We start from the raw sequence: 26024 nt of genomic DNA on the forward strand, positions 1-26024 counted from the left end.
ACAAAGCCCGCTGTGGTGCGGGGAGTGAGTGGGGCCGCTTCCCGTGGGAGTGTTGTCGGGGGTGGATTTGGGGTTTTGGGGAGATTTCAGATTTCGGTGTTGAGGTTTTCTGGACTTGTTCTGTTTTTGTTTATCTGCGCTAAGCCAGACAAGACTCGCGCGTACACACCACCACGTGCACACACACACCACCACGTGCACACACACACACACACCACGTGCACACACACACACACCACCACGTGCACACACACACACACCACCACGTGCACACACCACCACGTCCACACACACACACACCACCACGTACACACACCACCACGTGCACACACACACACACACACCACGTGCACACACAACACTCCACATGTAGACAGACACTTCGTGGGTAGCCTCTCGCACACACCCGTGTGTGACAAAGATCCACCGATCGTGGAATCGGCTGTTAGCCAACAAAGACATCCCCCGTACAGCATCGACCTTTCGAGTAAATGCCAACACCACGCCCGACCGCCTTTGTCTCCCCAGTGGCGATGGTTACACACCGCACCAGCTATTTATTGGAGGCTGAGTTGACCTAGGGGAGGCCCAGGAACGGTTGAGACAATCGTCACTGGTGTTGGCCGTGAGCGAGAATCGAACTAGGGTCCGCCGGGTTTGTAGCGAATCGCGCTAACTGCTGCACCACCGCTCCCCCCCCACACACACACGCAGATACACACACGCGCGTGTGCGCGTAATCGCAGGTCACAGCACCCCATACCAAGTTACACCAACACGCACACACGCGTACACACGCACGCGCCTATTTATAACACAGCTGCGAGCTAATCTCAGCACACACACACGCGCACACACGCGCACACACACACGGGCACACACACATAGGCACACACACACACAGACACACAACAACAACAACCGCCATTCGCCACTAAGTGGTGGTGACATCACCACGACGCTTGTGCCAGGCCATGTGCACCTTGAGGCCACGTGAAGTGTCGAACGCCCGCTAGCAGGAGGTCACGGGGCAGACCCAGGTGCCACGGGTCGACTGACTGAAATGACCGAGATGACTGGCTGACGCACCACCTGAGCCCCCTACTGTGCCAACTTGCTGTGCTTTAGACACGCGGCGCTCCGCTTGTTGTTGTGAGCATCACTCCTCCGCCCTCCGTTGTTGCTGGAGGGCGACTGGCTCCAAATGCCCAGTAACGTCCATCACGAGCCTCCTCCACAGAGGCCGATCTTGACACCGCTGGTACCAGTCATCGGCAAATCCACTCAGCTCCACGTCCTCCTGTACCACATCACTCCATCTCTTCTCTAGCCCGTGCCGCGCCCGTTTAGCCCCCTCGATCCGGCCGAACAAAAGCTGTTTAGGTATGCGGTGGCTGGGCATGCGGGCTACATGACCAAGCCAACGCAGCCTTGCCTGCCAGAGGAGCTCACCGATGGGACTTTGCCCAGATCTTTCAAGGATTTGCAAGCTCCTCACACAATCCAGCCTGTTTAAACCCAGGATGGATTGTTTCCAACCGGCGAAGATGCTCCATTTGGGGGGTCCACGTTTCGCAAGCGTAGAGAAGGGAGGGAATGACTGTGGCCGAGAAGACCTGAAGCTTCGTGCGGAGCGACAGACCAGGTAGCTTCCACAGAGAGTTACGCAACCGACGAAAAGACATTGCCGCTCGACTGATTCGGAGTGAGACCTCTGCTGTTAAACTGGAGCCGGTCATAAGCACACTGCCCAGGTATGGGAAACTCTCCACTCTCTCCACTACTGCCCCATCACCGATTGGGAGTTGTGGGGGTGGAGTGTCCGATGGTACAAAATACCCAGGCAGGTGCTTCGTTTTGGTGGGGATGATGGTAAGGCCCCACCTCTTAGTGGCACTCTCCAGTCTCAGCAGCAGCGTCTCCAACTCCTCCTCTGAATGAGCAGCTATTACCAAATCATCGGCATACATAACGTGGTTGACCAATAGGAAGCCATCCCTTGATCGCACCCGGGCATCGATCAGCCTCCCATTATATCTGTACCAAATGGAAATTCCCCCGGTACAGCTATTGAAGGCTTCAGGAACTACGTGGTCAAAATAGATGTTAAATAATGTGGGAGCCAGAGGACATCCCTTTCACACCCCAAGGTGTACAGGGAAAGGCTCTGACTCCCGGCCACGTAGTTTTACCCGGGCCCGCTCACCATCATGAAGGTCCTTAATGATCGTGAGCAAAGGGTCAGGGACTCCGAAAGCACGAAGAACAACCGAGAGCCCTGGCCTAGCACCACAACCACCACCAGCACCACCACCACCAGCACCACCACGAGAGGCAGGGGGAGACGCGCAGGAGTGCACGGCGCGGGTCCCACGTCGCCACGGCCTCTGCGCGACCCCCCAGGGAAGGCGAAGCAAACCGAGCCCGTGCCTCCTCCTCCTCAACGTGCCTCCCGCAGCGCCACCGCTTGAGCGCCTCCACGCCGTGGGCAGCGACACCTTTGAGCCGTGAGCGAGTTCATGGATCCTCCAGGCGGAGTCCCCACGAGCGACGCGGCCTCACGCCACCATCGTCGTCGCGTTGGTGTCGGATCGACGACCTTCACGAGCGGTCACCGTCTCTGCCCCCAGGGTTATGGGCGGGAGTGGCGTTTGGGCGTGAAACACCGCGGCAATCGGCCCCGACTGGCAGCCCAATGGCCCCAGGGTCCCTCTCGCTTGGTTCAACATCACGAGCCTAAATCTTGAGACTGGATCGTGAAGGAGGCAGCTCGCTTTGACCTGCAGCTGAGCGTCACATCCTTATTGAGTGTATGACAACGACAACACTCACGCACGAACCTACACGCAGTTCAGGTAGCACACGGGGCACCAGTGTACGCCTTGCGTGTGTGTGTGTACACTGGGGTGTGTGTGTGCACACTGGGAGCGGTGGCGCAGCGGTTAGCGCGCCACGCGACACACGACGACTCAAGACGAATTTCTGAACCGGTCGTGGGCCTTCCCTCGGTTGACTCAGTGCGGTGTGTAAACATCAACACTGGGGAGACAAAGGCAGCCGGGCATGGTACTGGTCACAACATTGGTGACCATAACAGACTGTACAGCGAAGCAAACACAGACGACCCGAGTTGGCAGTGGTAGGCATGCACAGACAACGCGACACGCTCGCCAACAGCAACACGGTGCCCTTAGAAGGAAGGTAAGGGCAGGTTATATGACTGCACAGGTAACCCCATGCAGGTGAGAGCCATCGCCTGAACAGCTGAGCCAGGGCAAGGTCTATGACTGCACAGGTGAGCTGGCATCACTGGGCGCAAGGTGTACACGGGTGTACAGGTGGGAACAGCACGGCGAGTGCCGCAGGTAACCTAACACAGGTGGGCTCCACCACCGCCGCCACCACCGCCACCACACGGCAGGTCCCAACACTTTCCTCGCACCGAACCACTGGAATTTCCCTCCCATCACCAACGTCTCTTTAACCCCCGCCCCCTCCTCCAAATTCTCACAACAAGAACATCGCTCAACTCACGAACCGCGATCACTCTTATCTATCTTCGTCATCGATAGTGCTGATTGTTGCTGGTCGCTTGGGGCCGGAGCTGTGCAGCTCTGATTGGTTAACAATTCAGTGCACAGGTGAGCAAGCACAGGTGAGCAACCACAGGTGATGGCTGTTCTCCCCCCGCTTGTCCATATTGCACCCCCCCCCCCCCCCCCCCGTTTCACTTCCCATTCCAGTCCCTTACCAACCACTACCACCCGAGCCCTCAACCCCCGCCCCCCACAACTACCACCCCCACCACGTGGCCCCCACCCCTTTAACTACCACCCCCACCACGTGGCCCCCACCCCCACAACTACCACCCCCCACCACGTGGCCCCCACAACTACCACCCCCCCCACGTGGCCCCCACCCCCAGAACTACCCCCCCCACCACGTGGCCCCCACCCCCAGAACTACCCCCCCACCACGTGGCCCCCACCCTCACAACTACCCCCCCCCCCCCCCACGTGGCCCCCACCGCACCTTTGGCGAGGCGAGAGTCCCTCGGCCCGTACAAGGCGAGGAGTGGCCGCAGGGGCGGGGCTCGCCGGGCCAGGCTCGCGACGCGATTGGTCGAGAGAGTTGGCGCGTGCGGAGGAGTATTTTTGGCGGGGGTCTGAGCACGTGGTCACGGATCGGGCAAGTCGCCTGCTGTCCACGTTTAGTGTGTGTACCCACTTCAGTAGTGGACTGTGTGTGTACCCACTGTGGTAGTCCACTGTGTGTGTACTAACTGTGGTAGTGCACTGTGTGTGTACCAACTTCAGTATTGGACTGTGTGTACCCACTGTAGTACACGTGGACCTTGCGTGTTCAGTACCAACAACTGCAACAACACCTATCACTCCTCTATAGCTACTATCACGGTTCTGTTCCCGCGAACTTCAACCATGGATTATGTCACCCGTGTTGAGGGCTCGGTTGATACCACACACTGACTGTTTCGTCTGAACTGTCACCACCACACTGTGTTCAAGCACCACACTGCAGGTCACCACAGTACACTCACCCACTCACCACACTGCAGGTCACAGCAATTCACCCACTCACCTACTCCCATCACCCAATCACTAATCCACTGATCCATCCACTCACCCACTCAACCACCCACCCAATGCCGGATTATCCTCGTAGCAAAAGTAGCTACAAATGCGACGGGCCCCGCACTTTCAAGGGCCCCGCGCTAAATTCTTTCTAGCTAACAATTCCGGTTCAGCGATTCTGCACTTGCTCTATCACTATAGTACTATACCGCCTTCAAATTTTATGAACCACTGGGTGTTTAAGGTTCGCGATTTGTCTGGCTGTATAGCAAATGAAAAAATGTAATTACTTTACTATGCAAGGTAATATTTGTGTTTTTTGTTTTATTTAGGGCCCCTTTATAACCTCATATGCTCCAGGCCCCGCATGAGGCACTGACCACACCGCAGGTCGTCATCTCACTTCTCTGTCTGCGTCCCTCGCACCCCTCCACTCCGGGAATTCTCTCTCCCATCATCATCGTCTCTCCCCCCCCTCCCTCCCAAGCTATTAAATAAAAAACCTCCCCAAATTCAATAAACGCTTGGCTATTACAACTCTGAGAGTGCTGTTTGTTGCTGACTGCTTGAAATGTCTGGACTTTTAGGCCCCATGCTCAGCAGCTGTATGAAAAGATAATAGCTTTTACTCTTTCTGGCAATAAAAAAAGGTGTTAAGATGGTCGAACACCAAATGGAAACCTTTTTCAAGGAATCGAGTCTGCATTAACCACACACACGGTACTTGTGGTGAACATGCAAACAAACACGCTCTGATAATTTTATTTGGGCATTGCCTTTGGAGCTGATTGGCCTACACCAGAGACCACCTTCTTTAGGGCCCAGTCTCGTCAGTGTCGAACCAGGGAACGCCAAGCGGCGAACAGCACAAAGACATTGCACTTTCAGGACATGTATAGCTCGGAGTGAGCAGTTACAAAGTGGGACCTTTTTGCCAGTATCAAAGTATGAAAAAACAAGAATAGGGTAAAACCTGAAAATTAGAATAGGGCAAAACCTAGTCTCATTTCTTCATACTTTAATTCTGGCAAAAAGGTCCCATTTTCCCAGCAACTGTTTACACAACAACGAAAAACCGGTAACCGGGTTTAACCGGTTACCGGTTTTAACCGGTTACCGGTTTTAACCGGTTACCGGTTTTAACTGATATCCTTCATGCGATAAGATCCCCAGTCGTACGACAGGAGGGAGTTCCCAGGAGTAACCGGCACTCGAGTCTCAACTCGACCTGGCAGCTGCAGTTCACATTCGACACAAAACGCCTCCAACTCATCCTTCAACAACACCGTCGCCTTAAAATAAAAATAAATTTCTATACAATCGGCGACGTTTCGGGCAATTGTCCTTCATTCCACGTAAAAATGTGCTCTGAAGATGGAACACTGTCCGAAATGTCGCCAATTGTGTATTTTTTTTAATGTTATTTTAAGACAAAGACCACCAGTATAGCCGTAACAGATTGTAAGAGCACGGCCAACTCCAGTGACGATTATCTGAACAGGTCCTGGGCCTCCCCTAGGTCGACTTAGCCTCAAATGAGTACCTGGCACGATGTGTTAACATCGCCACTGGGGAGACAAAGGAGGCCGGGTGTAGTTCTGTCCACCCACCCCCTCGTGTGTCGTGTCGGTCTTCATAGGTGCTACTCGCTAACAGCACTTGCCCCAACAGTCTGTTAGTTTTAAAGCTACACACACACACACACGCGTTGTTGTTATTGACACGGGTCGCGTTGAGTGTGGTTGTTGTTGTTGTTATTATTGATGTTATTGAATGGTGCTTGTGCACCACCGAGGGCAAAAAACGAATTCGATCCACGGCGAATTTTCTTTTGACCCAGAATTCGGTCGCAGTCAAAATGTCCCGCGCGGGCCCCACTTGCGTCACTGAAGCGGGACAGGAAACGGCGATGGAGACGTGGAGCGCTCCGACGTGAGGCGGTTGGGAGGAAGACTTCAATGGGTCACTCGGCACGCGGGTGCTGGCAGCCACAGGAGGAGGATGCTTCATCCGATTGCTATTTGTTAAGTTATTACTATTATTAGGCAGGCGACCTGGAGACCCGGCCAAATGTGGCGTCGTGAAACCCTCCGCCACGAGACACAAACACACACGGCAACATTCAATCGAAACGTGGGGTACACGCGATTTGACAATTAACCGATGAAGTTGAAGAGCAATACTCGCAAGCAGATTCAGCAGAAGTGAAGAGTCTACATTTGGGACAATGGCTCAAAGAATAAAAATCGCTTCCGTTGATTTATCCTCAATGCTGCTGCTGCTGCGGATGAACAAGGTTGGGCGTCGTCAGGTTTATGTACCAAGAGACCGGCTCTTGTGAGAAGATGATCGTTAAGTTTTACGATGCTTGCTTTTGTTCGCAGCTGGCAGCTGACGAGAAGTGGGGGAGTGGTATTCCTGGCCCGAGAAGGAATGTACGTGGTTAGTACCCCCCTCTACCACCCCTACTGCCTCCTCCCGATCCCCACACGAACCACAACCTCCCCCTGCCCTTCCCCATCAAAGCCCCCCCCACCCCACAGACAGAATTGAACTTATGCTTTATGTTTACCTGCCTCACCACGTGCTCTCGAATTCACCTACGCACCACGTGCTTTCAGGTGTTGGGGGGGGGGAGTCTTTGTCTTTGTATGGGCATGGGTGGCTATGAACCTGGCGACCCGAGTTCGATTCCAGCTCGCACCAGTGACGATTATCTGAACCGGTCCTGGACCTTCCATAGGTCGACTCAGCCTCAAAAGAGTACCTGGTGCATTGTGTAAACATCGACACTGGGAAGACAAAGGCGGCCGGGCGTGGTGCTGACCGCCCACCCCTTCCCCCCCGTGTGCCGTGCCGGCCTTCATAGGTGCTCGCTAACAGAACTTGTCCCAACATTCTGCGAAGGCTATACGGGGGTCTTTGTATGGAGGTACATGTGAGTGTATGTGTGGGGGTGTGTGTGGGTGTAAATGTGTGTACGTGTGGGAGTGTGTGGGTGTGCGAGCATGTTTACGCGTCAGTGGCCCAGGGCGCAAGCTCACTCCTGCACAGACTCGCACCAGACGCGCTCCGTGTGCGGGTCAATTGAGGAATTCACCGCGTGTTTACACACACACATACTACACACACACACATACTACTACACATACTACTACACATACTACTACACACACTACTACACACACTACTACACACACATACTACTACACACACATACTACTACACATACTACTACACATACTACTACACATACTACTACACACACACTACCCACGTGCAGGCAAAGATCCCAGTCGTTCGCGAGCACCTATGAAATGTGGCACGGCACACGAGGGGGTGGGTAGCCAGCACCACGCCCGACCGCCTTTGTCTCCCGCGTGGCGAAGCTTACACATCGCACCAGGTACTCATTTGAGGCTGAGTTGACTCACACGGCAGACTCGCTCGCACACTTAACTGGGACAGTCGAGCCCGAGAGAATGTGACCAAGCGATGATGGTGGTGGTGGTGGAGAATGCGTGCGCGTGCCCCTGCACGTGGAGAGCGGTGGCGCAGTGGTTAGCGCACCGCGCTGTGAACCCGGCGCGACCCGAGTGGGATTCCTCGGTCGACTTAGCCTTAATTACCACGTGGCCCGGTGTGACGTCAGCATTGGAGAGACAAAGGCAGCCGGGCGTGGTGCTGGCCTACCCACCCTCTCGTGTGCCGTGACAGCCTTCATAGGTGGTTACTCGCTCTCAGCGCTTGCCTGTGAAAGGCTACGGGGAGCGGCTTTGTCTGTGCGCTCTCTGCCCGTGGCACCACGGCCGTGTTTGCGAGCTCCTATTTGTCGCCTTTGATGTTCTCCCGAGGTCGGCCTTTTGTACCTTGATGTGTTCAGTTACAATGAATGGTCACGATCATGCATATTCACGACTCATTCATGAATATTCACGTTTCACATTCATGCCTATTCATTGCAGATTTCACATTTTTATTACAATTATTATTAATAGTACACTTGCTTACCCCGGAAAGCCTCGCTGAGTCTCAAGACTCTCTCGCAGGGGGGTCCTGCTATGCGTACGCAGTAAACACCTCCGATTAATTATCACGGTTGGCTACGTACGGCGCGAAAGACGTTCAGCATGCGTACGTGCAACTTGCCGTGTAAATGTTAGCGTTTGGCAAATTTGGACCCTGACGCCCAGCTCACGATGGCCTCCTCTTCTTCTTGGGGTCTTTAATGTCCCCGTGAAGCTGACGGCGGTTGTGGGTGGTGGCTACGCTGCACGTCACCCCGTGATCCGGCGCTGTGTGCGGAGGCAGCAGCAGCAGCAGCAAAGGTTGGTGGATCACGCACAGATGTTGCGAAACTCCCTCCTCCTTCCCGTGGGTGGGGGGCGTCGAGAAGGAGCCGTGTCCTGGCTCGCCCAGGAATCAGGCGACGCGGCAAAGTGTGAACCGACATCCCATCTGTGCTTGGATAGAGCGTTGCCCCCTCGCGCGCGTGGGTTGTCTGCGGGCGCTCGGGTTTCCTCGCGCGCGCACAAAGCACTCGCTGTGATTGGCTGCAGGAATGCGAGTCGAGGGCGGACAGACGAGACGCTGCGCACGGCGGTGGACTGTGCAGGGGAGCGAGCTGCAGGCTGCACGGACGACGCCGCTCGAGGCAAACGCTCATCACACGCGCCAGGGTCAGGGTCACACCGACGCCCATCACCGCGGGTCAAGTGAGTCCGCCCCGGGGTTGCAAAGGTCAGGGTCTCGTTGTTTCCTCTAACGCTTAGAGAGGCTCCTGTGATCCGCATGTCCCCTGTTGGAGTACCCCTAACGCTGCCCCCCCCCCCCCTTTAAAGGGGAACCCCCAAAGTCACACAGGCAGGTCACAGCAACTGCTCTCTCGCTGCTTCTCTCTCCCAGGGGAAACCCCCGTCCCCCGCAGCTCTCATGTAAAGGTAAAGGTGGAGCCCTGCAATTGCTTGAGATAGGAGGGGAGAGAGGGGGGAAGTGGAGATGCAGGGGAGAGTAAGGGGGAGCCGGGGTGAGAGGGGGAGACGAGGGGGAGGGAGGGGGAGGGAGGGGGGAGGCGAGGGGGAGGGAGGGGGGAGACGGGGAGAGTAAGGAGACAGAGTGTTTGGCGTCACTAGCCGCATCTCCAAACTCTGACCTCTGCTGACCCCCCCCACTCATCCCCCCGCTCCCACCCCCTCTCCACGCGTGGGTTCCCATGGCCGGGATGAGACGCGTTCAACAGGGGTCATTACTCAGCCAAGAGGGGGTTGAAGGGGCGCAGAAGATGAGAGGGCACTCACAAGCCACGCAAACACAAAGATCCCCCGTGTAGCCTGAACAGATTGTAAGAGCAAGTGCCGTCAGCAAGTAGCACCTACAAGCCCGGCTCGGCACGCGAGGGGGTGGGTGGCCAGCACCACGCACGGCCGCCTTTGTCTCCCCTGTGGCGATGTCTACCGACCGCACCGGGTACTCGCGTGACCCAGGCCGGCGTGCTAACTGGTTTCATCGCTCCATCTCTTCACGCCGGACGTGTGCTCTCCGTGATTGCGGCCGAATGAGCGACGCAGATTTTCAGATTTTTCAAGTTTATAAATAAATTCAATGGAATTCAAACTCACATTCGGGCGTTTTGTCCGCCGTAGGTGAGCAAGAGAATACGGCTACAAAGATCGGGTGATCTATGGTTGTGGAACCGGAACCAGTGAATTGGTTGCTGGTGAACGAAGAGTCGGGAACTGGTAATCGTTTTGAGAATTGTGACGTCATATTGTATGTGACGTCACAATGACCATGTGAATGTGACGTCAGCGGACGAGAGATGGCGCACGATGATTTCCCCATTGATACCGAGGCAGGAGTTTGTCCCATCCAGTTATCAAAATCACCACCCCCCCGTGTCTCTGTGGGTCACTTCGTCCCGTTTCACTCTGTGTGGTCGAGTGCTATGTGCAGTATCAGTGCGGCTGTTCCATTGTTGGAAATAGTATTCACTATTTAAATAGAGAGAGTATTTTGGGCTGGCATCTAGTGGGGTTATTGCCAGCTATCTATTCCAGCTGGGATTTGTTCGTGCCCGTGACCCCATATTTCCACCTACGGCACACCACGTCAATCATACCTCTCGCTAAGGACTGTGGCTAGTACAAGGCCAGCACTGCTGACTACACTCCACCAGTGATCCATCGTAGGTGGTGGCGGTGATACTGCTGCTGCTGCTGCGTGGTAGCGTTGCGGGTGAGTGGGAGGTGATATTGGTCTGCGGTGGTGGGTGGTGTCTTTGTGATAGTGGTTGTGGTGGTTTGTGTTGTTGCGGCTGTGGTGGTGGTTGTGTTGGGTGCTTATCGTGGTATGTGTATGGCGATGATGGTGGAAGGTTGGTACTGCGTGGTGGTAGCAGTTGTTTCAGATGTGGTGATAGTGGTGGTTGTTGTTGTGGCGGTTGTGCTGTTGTTGTGGCGGTGGATGCTTGTCATGGTGTGTGGCTGGTGGTGATGGTGGAAAGTTGCCACCAGCGGTGGTGGTTGTGTGTTGTTGTGGTGGTACAGGCTGCCACCAGTGGTGGTGGTTGTGTGTTGTTGTGGTGGTGGTGGTACAGGCTGGCACCTGCGGTGGTGGTTGTGTGTTGTTGTGGTGGTACAAGCTGGCACCAGTGGTGGTGGTTGTGTGTTGTGGTGGTGGTGGTGGTACAGGCTGGCACCTGCGGTGGTGGTTGTGTGTTGTTGTGGTGGTGGTACAGGCTGGCACCAGTGCCAGGTTAATGAGTACCCGGCGGCGGTCTCTATGCCGAACGGTCGCGCGGTGACGCGGTGACTCCGAGCACCGCACCCAACACGACCCCGAGAGAGACAGTGCCGCACCACGGCGCCGCCACTCACCGCTGCCGAGTTTGACTCCAATACATCCCGTTCATCTCTCGCTCTCTCTAAACCAGCTCAATCAAGCCTCCAGTAAATCGCGTGGCTTCTGTTTGGCCACCCCCACTCTGAACCCCTCCCCCTCTCCCCGCCGCCCGCTGTGAAAACAGACGCCGCTCCTCGTCCGTGCAGCAGCAGCAGCAATGCCCTCATGCAGCCTCTCCCTCCCCATCGTCATCTTTCCTGAACCATTTGCTCCCGTCTCTCGGTTCCTTCTCCATCCTGGTCCCCTTAGTTCCTCTCTCTTCTCTCTGCCTATTCCCATCCCTTTTTCTTTTGCCAGGGCATTAGAACCCTGACTCTGCCCCCCCCCCCCCTTCCCGTGGTGCGTACGTCGTGAAGGACGAGACAAGAGAGACGCGTGGCAGATTTCATGGCAGACGGTGACGCCCGTGCAGCGAGCCGCACGTCACCAATTCCGCGCGGTCGCAGGCGGATAGAATCGGCAAGCGGTCTGGTGAAAAGCGTGCGCACGCCGCGACTGGAGGCCGCTAGCAAAGAAGCGATTTCGTTTCGGAAAAAAACAACCTACAAGTGGCTAAAAATTACACGAATAATTATAAAAAAGGGGAAATATCGATGGGAAAATGTGACTTGTTTCCCTTCGTCAATGGAAACCCAGTGAATCAGCAGGTTCGCTCGATTTAAATACAACCCCTGAATCTCACAAGGGTACAGGTGCAGCCCTGCAACTTCTTGAATCTGCAGGTAACATGCTTTGATCCGTGCAGGCACCGTCCTTGGTCTATCCGCTGCTGGATAGTGTGGCATCTCGGCTTGGTTCTCCGCATTTGAACCTCACAGCGCGAGAAAAATAATCACGCGGGTGCTATGATTTTACACATTTTCTCACACACGTGCTCGCTCTTACACACTCTCACAAAACAAAGACAAAGATACCCCATATAGACCGTCGGGTCAAGTGTGTTGTTCGCGAGCCGCCTTTGTCTCCCCAGTGCTGACGGTCTACACACCGCATTAGTATGTTTGGCAGAGTGCTATTAGCGAGCACCTATTAAGCACAGCACACGAAGGCCAACACGCCCGGCCACCTTTATCTCCCGAGTGACGATGTTCACACACCGCACCAGCTACTCATTTGAGGCCAACTCGACACGCACAAACACTCTCACAAAACATAGATAAAGGTCCCCCATATAGCCTACATAGACTGATGGAGCAAGTGATGTTTGCGAGCACTGACACGCACACATCCTGTGACGAACGCACTCAGACCTACATGCTCATACACATTCTCTCTCTCTCTCACACACACACACACCATTTGACACGCTGCTGCCGAAAGCGCACGCTTACACGCACCCTAACCACACTCTTACACTGCCTTAAATACTGAAACGCTGACACACTCTTGAATACACTGTGACACACTCTCTCTTGCACATATTCTGACACTCTCTCAAACTCTCTCTATCTGACACACTCTCGCTCACACACTTTCTAAAACGCACTCTCCCTCTCAATGACACACTCGGGTCATCGTGTTCGTGGCGCAGCGCGCTAACCGCGATGCGACCGCTCCCCACACGCATAAACAAGACAAAGATCCCCCGTATAGCCTTAACAGGCGTTTTGGGCAAGTGCTGTTAGCGAGTAGCGCTTATGAAGGCCACGCCCGGCCGCCTTTGTTTCCCGAGTGGCGATGTTTACGTACCACACCAGGTACTCATTTGATGCCGAGTCGACGTAGGGGAGGCCCAGGACCGGTTCAAATATTCGCCACTGTTATTGGCCGTGAGCGGGAATGGAACTCGAGTCGCGAAGAGGTTGCAGTACAGCAAGCGGGTTCATGCGTAGCGGAGCTATGGGTGTCCCCCCCTCGTACACAGCAGCGCGGTGCTGGGTTCTCTCCGGGTTCTCCGGTCCCGTGGCCACACGAAGCCGCGGGACCCTCACCGCTCAGGGCCCAAGCACCTCGGCGGAGCGGCACCCTCCTGACACGGAGTCTTGAGACTCCGTGACGATTGCCCAGACACACCAACCACCCACCACCACCGCCCACCAAACGTGGAGGATGGTTGGTGGTGGTGTTTGGTGGTGCTGGTGGCGGTGGTGGTGGTGGGTGATTAGTGGTGGTTGTGGATGACCGCGGGAGGTTGAGTCCAGATAAAGCCACCCACTACTGCAAGTCGGGATGTTTGTGACATATGCTAATGCCCCCCTCCCTGCCGACCCCCCTATGAATGGTATCACCCGCACTGCCCGCATAAGCAAGAAAGGAGGGGGTCACGCGGACCCCTGGGATTGGACAAGTGTGGGGGGGGGGGGGTAAGGAGAGGGGGGGGGTCTCTGCTGGGGGTCGGTAATGAGCACCCGCAGTGACGTCACCACAACCTATCTCGAGTTACTCGACTCAAGCAGCTGCCGAGAGAGAGGGTGATGGGTAGCGAGGAGCGGTGAGCAAGGTGGTGAGGAGCGGTGTGAGGATGGTGATTCAAGTAGGATCTGCCCGGATCGGCGACCCGCAGGAAACTTCCCCGCCCGGCACACCGCATCCAGCATAGCCCTCGCTAACCATGCTGCGGCTACTGACGCTACAAGTCACGTGCTACCTACGCCAGCCGACACAGCGACTGGGAATATAATCATTGACAAATGAAGACTTGGCGAGGATGGTGACGATGATGGATGATGATGGTGGATGATGATGATGGTGGATGATGATGATGGTGGATGATGATGGTGGATGATGATGATGGTGGAAGGCGATCCTCAATTATTCTGCGATGACGATTATTGTAACGAGTCGTGATGGTGAGGATGTGGCCGATGCCCTCTGCCGCACCCACACAACAGCCAACATTCACCACTAAGTGCCGGTGACCTCACCACGACGCTTGTGCCAGGATAGGTGCACTTTTATTGCAAAATACACACTCGCCCGTCCGCAACACGCAAACTCACACTCGCACTGACCCCCACACAAAGAAAAAGCTCCCCCGTATAGCATTTAGGAGACTGCTGGGGCAAGTATCGTTAGTGAGCACCTATGAAGGACGGCACGGGGCACGAGGGGGTGGCTGGCCAGCACCACCCCCGGCCGCCTTTGTCTCCCCAATTCTCGTTTAAGGCCGAGTCAACCTATGGAAGGTTCAGGACCGGCTGAATATTCGCCACTGATGTTGGTGGCGAGCGGGCATTGAACTCGGGTCTCTGCCGGGTTCGTAGCGCAGTGCACTAACCGCTGCGCCACCGCTCCCCCCACAGACACACAAACACACACTCCCTCGCTGTACCACCGCTCCCCCCACAGACACACAGACACACACTCCCTCGCTGTACCACCGCTCCCCCCACAGACACATAGACACACACTCCCTCGCTGTACCACCGCTCCCCCCACAGACACACACTCCCTGGCTGTATCACTGCTCCCCCCACAGACACACAGACACACACTCCCTCGCTGTGCCACCGCTCCCCCCACAGACACACAGACACACACTCCCTCGCTGTGCCACCGCTCCCCCCACAGACATACAGACACACACTCCCTCGCTGTGCCACCGCTTCCCCCACAGACACACAGACACACACTCCCTCGCTGTGCCACCGCTCCCCCCACAGACACACAGACACACACTCCCTCGCTGTGCCACCGCTCCCCCCACAGACACACAGACACACACTCCCTCGCTGTGCCACCGCTCCCCCCCACAGACATACAGACACACACTCCCTCGCTGTGCCACCGCTTCCCCCACAGACACACAGACACACACTCCCTCGCTGTGCCACCGCTCCCCCCACAGACACACAGACACACACTCCCTCGCTGTGCCACCGCTCCCCCCACAGACACACACTCCCTCGCTGTGCCACCGCTCCCCCCACAGACACACAGACACACACTCCCTCGCTGTGCCACCGCTCCCCCCACAGACACACAGACACACACTCCCTCGCTGTGCCACCGCTTCCCCCACAGACACACAGACACACACTCCCTCGCTGTGCCACCGCTTCCCCCACAGACACACAGACACACACTCCCTCGCTGTGCCACCGCTCCCCCCACAGACACACAGACACACACTCCCTCGCTGTGCCACCGCTCCCCCCACAGACACACAGACACACACTCCCTCGCTGTGCCACCGCTTCCCCCACAGACACACAGACACACACTCCCTCGCTGTGCCACCGCTCCCCCCACAGACACACAGACACACACTCCCTCGCTGTGCCACCGCTCCCCCCACAGACACACAGACACACACTCCCTCGCTGTGCCACCGCTTCCCCAACAGACACACAGACACACACTCCCTCGCTGTGCCACCGCTCCCCCCACAGACACACAGACACCCACTCCCTCGCTGTGCCACCGCTCCCCCCACAGACACACAGACACACACTCCCTCGCTGTGCCACCGCTCCCCCCACAGACACACAGACACACACTCCCTCGCTGTGCCACCGCTCCCCCCACAGACACACAGACACACACTCCCTCGCTGTGCCACCGCTTCCCCAACAGACACACAGACACACACTCCCTCGCTGTGCCACCGCTCCCCCCACAGACACACAGACACCCACTCCCTCGCTGTGCCACCGCTTCCCCAACAGACACACAGACACACACTCCCTCGCTGTGCCACCGCTCCCCCCACAGACACACAGACACCCACTCCCTCGCTGTGCCACCGCTCCCCCCACAGACACACAGACACCCACTCCCTCGCTGTGCCACCGCTTCCCCAACAGACACACAGACACACACTCCCTCGCTGTGCCACCGCTCCCCCCACAGACACACAGACACCCACTCCCTCGCTGTGCCACCGCTTCCCCAACAGACACACAGACACACACTCCCTCGCTGTGCCACCGCTCCCCCCACAGACACACAGACACCCACTCCCTCGCTGTGCCACCGCTCCCCCCACAGACACACAGACACACACTCCCTCGCTGTGCCACCGCTCCCCCCACAGACACACAGACACACACTCCCTCGCTGTGCCACCGCTCCCCCCACAGACACACAGACACACACTCCCTCGCTGTGCCACCGCTTCCCCAACAGACACACAGACACACACTCCCTCGCTGTGCCACCGCTCCCCCCACAGACACACAGACACCCACTCCCTCGCTGTGCCACCGCTTCCCCAACAGACACACAGACACACACTCCCTCGCTGTGCCACCGCTCCCCCCACAGACACACAGACACCCACTCCCTCGCTGTGCCACCGCTCCCCCCACAGACACACAGACACCCACTCCCTCGCTGTGCCACCGCTTCCCCAACAGACACACAGACACACACTCCCTCGCTGTGCCACCGCTCCCCCCACAGACACACAGACACCCACTCCCTCGCTGTGCCACCGCTTCCCCAACAGACACACAGACACACACTCCCTCGCTGTGCCACCGCTCCCCCCACAGACACACAGACACCCACTCCCTCGCTGTGCCACCGCTCCCCCCACAGACACACAGACACCCACTCCCTCGCTGTGCCACCGCTTCCCCAACAGACACACAGACACACACTCCCTCGCTGTGCCACCGCTCCCCCCACAGACACACAGACACCCACTCCCTCGCTGTGCCACCGCTCCCCCCACAGACACACAGACACACACTCCCTCGCTGTGCCACCGCTCCCCCCACAGACACACAGACACCCACTCCCTCGCTGTGCCACCGCTCCCCCCACAGACACACAGACACACACTCCCTCGCTGTGCCACCCGCTCCCCCCACAGACACACAGACACACACTCCCTCGCTGTGCCACCGCTCCCCCCACAGACACACAGACACCCACTCCCTCGCTGTGCCACCGCTCCCCCCACAGACACACAGACACACACTCCCTCGCTGTGCCACCGCTTCCCCCACAGACACACAGACACCCACTCCCTCGCTGTGCCACCGCTCCCCCCACAGACACACAGACACACACTCCCTCGCTGTGCCACCGCTCCCCCCACAGACACACAGACACCCACTCCCTCGCTGTGCCACCGCTCCCCCCACAGACACACAGACACACAATCCCTCGCTGTGCCACCGCTCCCCCCACAGACACACAGACACACACTCCCTCGCTGTGCCACCGCTCCCCCCACAGACACACAGACACACACTCCCTCGCTGTGCCACCGCTCCCCCCACAGACACACAGACACACACTCCCCTCGCTGTGCCACCGCTTCCCCCACAGACACACAGACACCCACTCCCTCGCTGTGCCACCGCTCCCCCCACAGACACACAGACACACACTCCCTCGCTGTGCCACCGCTCCCCCCACAGACACACAGACACCCACTCCCTCGCTGTGCCACCGCTCCCCCCACAGACACACAGACACCCACTCCCTCGCTGTGCCACCGCTCCCCCCACAGACACACAGACACCCACTCCCTCGCTGTGCCACCGCTCCCCCCACAGACACACAGACACACACTCCCTCGCTGTGCCACCGCTCCCCCCACAGGACACACAGACACCCACTCCCTCGCTGTGCCACCGCTCCCCCCACAGACACACAGACACCCACTCCCTCGCTGTGCCACCGCTCCCCCCACAGACACACAGACACCCACTCCCTCGCTGTGCCACCGCTCCCCCCACAGACACACAGACACACACTCCCTCGCTGTGCCACCGCTCCCCCCACAGACACACAGACACCCACTCCCTCGCTGTGCCACCGCTCCCCCCACAGACACACAGACACCCACTCCCTCGCTGTGCCACCGCTCCCCCCACAGACACACAGACACCCACTCCCTCGCTGTGCCACCGCTCCCCCCACAGACACACAGACACACACTCCCTCGCTGTGCCACCGCTCCCCCCACAGACACACAGACACACACTCCCTCGCTGTGCCACCGCTCCCCCACAGACACACAGACACCCACTCCCTCGCTGTGCCACCGCTCCCCCCACAGACACACAGACACACACTCCCTCGCTGTGCCACCGCTCCCCCCACAGACACACAGACACCCACTCCCTCGCTGTGCCACCGCTCCCCCCACAGACACACAGACACCCACTCCCTCGCTGTGCCACCGCTCCCCCCACAGACACACAGACACCCACTCCCTCGCTGTGCCACCGCTCCCCCCACAGACACACAGACACCCACTCCCTCGCTGTGCCACCGCTCCCCCCCACAGACACACAGACACCACACTCCCTCGCTGTGCCACCGCTCCCCCCACAGACACACAGACACACACTCCCTCGCTGTGCCACCGCTCCCCCCACAGACACACAGACACACACTCCCTCGCTGTGCCACCGCTCCCCCCACAGACAACACAGACACACACTCCCTCGCTGTGCCACCGCTCCCCCCACAGACACACAGACACACACTCCCTCGCTGTGCCACCGCTCCCCCCCACAGACACACAGACACCCACTCCCTCGCTGTGCCACCGCTCCCCCCACAGACACACAGACACACACTCCCTCGCTGTGCCACCGCTCCCCCCACAGACACACAGACACACACTCCCTCGCTGTGCCACCGCTTCCCCCCACAGACACACAGACACACACTCCCTCGCTGTGCCACCGCTCCCCCCCAGACACACAGACACACACTCCCTCGCTGTGCCACCGCTCCCCCCACAGACACACAGACACCACACTCCCTCGCTGTGCCACCGCTCCCCCCACAGACACACAGACACCACTCCCTCGCTGTGCCACCGCTTCCCCAACAGACACACAGACACACACTCCCTCGCTGTGCCACCGCTCCCCCCACAGACACACAGACACACACTCCCTCGCTGTGCCACCGCTCCCCCCACAGACACACAGACACACACTCCCTCGCTGTGCCACCGCTCCCCCCACAGACACACAGACACACACTCCCTCGCTGTGCCACCGCTCCCCCCACAGACACACAGACACACACTCCCTCGCTGTGCCACCGCTTCCCCCCACAGACACACAGACACCCACTCCCTCGCTGTGCCACCGCTCCCCCCACAGACACACAGACACACACTCCCTCGCTGTGCCACCGCTCCCCCCACAGACACACAGACACCCACTCCCTCGCTGTGCCACCGCTCCCCCCACAGACACACAGACACCCACTCCCTCGCTGTGCCACCGCTCCCCCCACAGACACACAGACACCCACTCCCTCGCTGTGCCACCGCTCCCCCCCACAGACACACAGACACACACTCCCTCGCTGTGCCACCGCTCCCCCCACAGACACACAGACACCCACTCCCTCGCTGTGCCACCGCTCCCCCCACAGACACACAGACACCCACTCCCTCGCTGTGCCACCGCTCCCCCACAGACACACAGACACCCACTCCCTCGCTGTGCCACCGCTCCCCCCACAGACACACAGACACACACTCCCTCGCTGTGCCACCGCTCCCCCCACAGACACACAGACACACACCTCCCTCGCTGTGCCACCGCTCCCCCCACAGACACACAGGACACCCACTCCCCTCGCTGTGCCACCGCTCCCCCCACAGACACACAGACACCCACTCCCTCGCTGTGCCACCGCTCCCCCCACAGACACACAGACACACACTCCCTCGCTGTGCCACCGCTCCCCCCACAGACACACAGACACACACTCCCTCGCTGTGCCACCGCTCCCCCCACAGACACACAGACACCCACTCCCTCGCTGTGCCACCGCTCCCCCCACAGACACACAGACACACACTCCCTCGCTGTGCCACCGCTCCCCCCACAGACACACAGACACCCACTCCCCTCGCTGTGCCACCGCTCCCCCCACAGACACACAGACACCCACTCCCCTCGCTGTGCCACCGCTCCCCCCACAGACACACAGGACACCACACTCCCTCGCTGTGCCACCGCTCCCCCCACAGACACACAGACACACACTCCCTCGCTGTGCCACCGCTCCCCCCCACAGACACACAGACACACACTCCCCTCGCTGTGCCACCGCTCCCCCCACAGACACACAGACACACACTCCCTCGCTGTGCCACACGCTCCCCCCACAGACACACAGACACACACTCCCTCGCTGTGCCACCGCTCCCCCCACAGACACACAGACACCCACTCCTCGCGTGCCACCGCTCCCCCCACAGACACACAGACACACACTCCCTCGCTGTGCCACCGCTCCCCCCACAGACACACAGACACACACTCCCTCGCTGTGCCACCGCTCCCCCCACAGACACACAGACACACACTCCCTCGCTGTGCCACCGCTCCCCCCACAGACACACAGACACACACTCCCTCGCTGTGCCACCGCTCCCCCCACAGACACACAGACACACACTCCCTCGCTGTGCCACCGCTCCCCCCACAGACACACAGACACCCACTCCCTCGCTGTGCCACCGCTTCCCCAACAGACACACAGACACACACTCCCTCGCTGTGCCACCGCTCCCCCCACAGACACACAGACACACACTCCCTCGCTGTGCCACCGCTCCCCCCACAGACACACAGACACACACTCCCTCGCTGTGCCACCGCTCCCCCCACAGACACACAGACACACACTCCCTCGCTGTGCCACCGCTCCCCCCACAGACACACAGACACACACTCCCTCGCTGTGCCACCGCTCCCCCCACAGACACACAGACACCCACTCCCTCGCTGTGCCACCGCTTCCCCAACAGACACACAGACACACACTCCCTCGCTGTGCCACCGCTCCCCCCACAGACACACAGACACACCACTCCCTCGCTGTGCCACCGCTCCCCCCACAGACACACAGACACACACTCCCTCGCTGTGCCACCGCTCCCCCACAGACACACAGACAACACTCCCTCGCTGTGCCACCGCTCCCCCCACAGACACACAGACCACACACTCCCTCGCTGTGCCACCGCTCCCCCCACAGACACACAGACACACACTCCCTCGCTGTGCCACCGCTCCCCCCACAGACACACAGACACACACTCCCTCGCTGTGCCACCGCTCCCCCACAGACACACAGACACACACTCCCTCGCTGTGCCACCGCTCCCCCCACAGACACACAGACACACACTCCCTCGCTGTGCCACCGCTCCCCCCCACAGACACACAGACACACACTCCCTCGCTGTGCCACCGCTCCCCCCACAGACACACAGACACACACTCCCTCGCTGTGCCACCGCTCCCCCCACAGACACACAGACACACACTCCCTCGCTGTGCCACCGCTCCCCCACAGACCACAGACACACACTCCCTCGCTGTGCCACCGCTTCCCCAACAGGGACACACAGACACACACTCCCTCGCTGTGCCACCGCCCCCCACAGAACCACAGACACACACTCCCTCGCTGTGCCACCGCTCCCCCCACAGACACACAGACACACACTCCCCGCTGTGCCACCGCTCCCCCAACAGACACACAGGAACACACCACTCCCTCGCTGTGCCAACCGCTCCCCCCACAGACACACAGACACAACACTCCCTCGCTGTGCCACCGCTCCCCCCACAGACACACGGACACCAGACACACAGACACACACTCCCTCGCTGTGCGGTCTCAGCAGAACGCGACTCCGACCTCGGCCTGCTGCCAAGCGGCTCCGTGATGCGAGGGCACACCCCGACTCACACACCCCGACTCACACACCCCGACTCACACGCCCCGACTCACACGCCCCGACTCACACACCCCGACTCACACACCCCGACTCACACACCCCGACTCACACACCCCGACTCACACACCCCGACTCACACACCCCGACTCACACACCCCGACTCACACACCCCGACTCACACACCCCGACTCACACACCCCGACTCACACACCCCGACTCACACACCCCGACTCACACACCCCGACTCACACACCCCGACTCACACACCCCGACTCACACACCCCGACTCACACACCCCGACTCACACACCCCGACTCACACGCCCCGACTCACACGCCCCGACTCACACGCCCCGACTCACACGCCCCGACTCACACGCCCCGACTCACACGCCCCGACTCACACGCCCCGACTCACACGCCCCGACTCACACGCCCCGACTCACACGCCCCGACTCACACGCCCCGACTCACACGCACCCGACTCACACGCCCCGACTCACACGCCCCGACTCACACGCCCCGACTCACACGCCCCGACTCACACACCCCGACTCACACGCCCCGACTCACACGCCCCGACTCACACACCCCGACTCACACGCCCCGACTCACACGCCCCGACTCACACGCCCCGACTCACACGCCCCGACTCACACGCCCCGACTCACACGCCCCGACTCACACGCCCCGACTCACACGCCCCGACTCACACGCCCCGACTCACACGCCCCGACTCACACGCCCCCGACTCACACGCCCCGACTCACACGCCCCGACTCACACGCCCCCGACTCACACGCCCCGACTCACACGCCCCGACTCACACGCCCCGACTCACACGCCCCGACTCACACGCCCCGACTCACACGCCCCGACTCACCACGCCCCGACTCACACGCCCCGACTCACACGCCCCCGACTCACACGCCCCGACTCACACACCCCGACTCACACGACCCCGACTCACACGCCCCGACTCACACGCCCCGACTCACACGCCCCGACTCACACGCCCCGACTCACCCGCCCCGACTCACACGCCCCGACTCACACGCCCCGACTCACACGCCCCGACTCACACGCCCCCGACTCACACACCCCGACTCACCACACCCCGGACTCACAGCACCCCGACTCACACACCCGAACTCAACACCCCGACTCACACACCCCGACTCACCAACGCCCCGACTCACACACCCCGATCTCACACACCCGACTCACACAGCCACCGACTCACACACCCCGACTCACACGCCCCGACTCACACGCCCCGAACTCACACGCGACCTCACACACCCCGACTCACACGCCCCGACTCACACACCCGACTCACTACACGCCCCGACTCACACACCCCGAATCTCACACACGCCCCGACTCACAGCCACCCGACCTCACCACACCCCGCGACTCACACGACCCGGACTCAACACACCCCGACTCACACACCCCCGCACTCAACACCCCGACTCACACGCCCCGACTCACACACCCCGGACCTCCACACTCCCGACTCACCACCCCGACTCACACACCCCGACTCACACACCCCGACTCACACACCCCGACTCACACACCCCGACTCACACACCCCGACTCACACACCCAGACTCACACACCCCGACTCACACACCCCCGACTCACACACCCCGACTCACACACCCCGACTCACCACCCCGACTCACACACCCGACTCACACGACCCCGACTCACACACCCCGACTCACACACCCCGACTCACACACCCGGACTCACACGCCCCGACTCACACACCCCGACTCACACACCCCGACTCACACGCCCCGACTCACACACCCGACTCACACACCCCGACTCACACACCCCCGACTCACACGCCCCGACTCACACACCCCGACTCACACACCCCGACTCACACAGCCCCGACTCACACACCCCGACTCACACCCCCGACTCACTACCACCCCGACTCACACGCCCCGACTCACACACCCCGACTCACACACCCCGACTCACACCCCCGACTCACACGCCCCGACTCACACACCCCGACTCACACAGCCCCGACTCACACGCCCCGACTCACACAGCCCCGACTCACACCCCCGAATCACACGCCCCGACTCACACGCCCCGACTCACACACCCGACTCACACACCCGACTCACACGCCCCGACTCACACACCCCGACTCACACACCCCGACTCACACACCCCGACTCACACGCCCCGACTCACACACCCCGACTCACACACCCCGACTCACACACCCCGACTCACACGCCCCGACTCACACACCCCGACTCACACACCCCGACTCACACACCCCGACTCACACACCCCGACTCACACACCCCGACTCACACGCCCCGACTCACACACCCCGACTCACACACCCCGACTCACACACCCCGACTCACACACCCCGACTCACACGCCCCGACTCACACGCCCCGACTCACACGCCCCGACTCACACACCCCGACTCACACGCCCCGACTCACACACCCCGACTCACACGCCCCGACTCACACACCCCGACTCACACGCCCCGACTCACACGCCCCGACTCACACGCCCCGACTCACACACCCCGACTCACACGCCCCGACTCACACACCCCGACTGACACCCTGACTCACACTCCGACTCACACACAAACTCACACCCCACTGACACCCCTTCTCTCACACAATTTGCCAATTAATTAAAAAAATGCCACCTCCCCTTACTCCGTGTGCATTACAACCAGCAGCAGCAACAGCATCGCCCCCCTACAGGCAGACGACACCTGTCCGTCAAACACCGCGCCCCCCCTTCGTGACTGCACGACGCGGATACAAAACCACAGACTCAGTTCCCCGTCACGCTGGCACCACCTCCAGTGAAGACGGTTGACTAAGTTCGACATCCGTACACCATCACTCACCGCCACCGCTCGACTCAACCCAGCCGCGCTCCACCACCACCGCGCCCCCGCCACCTTGCCCACCACTCACCTGTAATATCGCGACTGCAGGTAGGTGGAGCACACGGCCTTGGAGACGTGGCTGGCCGAGCCAAAGTCGATGACCTTGACGCGGTAGGGCTGGCGCGCCGGGTCCACCAGCATGATGTTCTCCGGCTTGAGGTCGGCGTGGATGAGGCCCAGGCTCTCGAGCTTGGCGAGCGCCACGGCCACCTGCTGCAGGACGGGCCGCACGGCCCAGAGGCCCAGCGGGCGGAAGCGGCCGCGCTTGAGGAAGTCGTAGAGGGAGAGCGCCAGCAGCTCGAACACGAGGCACGTGTGGCCCCGGTGGGAGAAGCTCTCGAAGGCCCTCACCAGGTTGTGGTCGTCGCCGTCCCCCAGCTGCGCCAGGATGCCGGCCTCCACGCGGGCCTGCCGGGCGTACGACGCCGGCCGGCGCTTGAGCACCTTGACGGCGACCAGCCCGCCGCGGGCCCTGGCGCGGCACCGGGCCACCTGGCCGAAGGTGCCGCGGCCCAGGAAGCCGAGGACCTCGTAGCAATCGCCGGGCGAGCGGAGGACTTCGTGCGGCACCAGCTTGTAGTCCCCGCCGCCCCCGCCGGCGGTCGCGGCGGTGACGCGGCCGCCGCCGCCGCCGTCGTTAGCGGTCGTGCCGACGCCGCCGACGCCGCCGCCGGTGATCATCGCCGAATCCACGGCGCCGTCGTCGTCGCCGTCACCGTCGTCGTCTTCCAGAGGCAGGTGGTCGGGGCAGCAGAAGGTGTGGGGGGGCACGGCGGTGGGGGGGGGCGCACCCCCCCCTCCGCCGACGCCGCACCGCCCCTCGCCGTGCGCCGCCGCCGCCGTCGCCGGAGGGAGAAGCGGAGGTCCCCGTGCGGAGATGGAGCAGTTTGGCCGGGCGGCTGCGTGGGAGGAGGGCGCATCTCCCTCTAGGTGGATAGCCATGCCTGTGGGGGGCG

At 60.2% G+C, this 26024-nt stretch overlaps 1 protein-coding gene across 5 annotated transcripts in view; it reads right to left on the reverse strand.

Annotated features, from left to right (window-relative positions):
* LOC133351484 (homeodomain-interacting protein kinase 2-like) overlaps positions 1 to 26024 on the reverse strand; it is a 57287-nt gene that overhangs the window by 21399 nt on the left and 9864 nt on the right. For all 5 annotated transcript variants that reach the window (XM_061566735.1, XM_061566739.1, XM_061566737.1 and 2 more), the window contains exon 2: positions 25097 to 26012. In XM_061566735.1, the coding sequence (XP_061422719.1) occupies positions 25097 to 26012 (916 nt within the window). The remainder of the gene's footprint in view (positions 1 to 25096; positions 26013 to 26024) is intronic.

Source organism: Lethenteron reissneri, chromosome 37 (assembly GCF_015708825.2).
Source record: "Lethenteron reissneri isolate LAM-NWPU_2019-01 chromosome 37, ASM1570882v1, whole genome shotgun sequence".
Lineage (NCBI taxonomy): Eukaryota > Metazoa > Chordata > Hyperoartia > Petromyzontiformes > Petromyzontidae > Lethenteron > Lethenteron reissneri.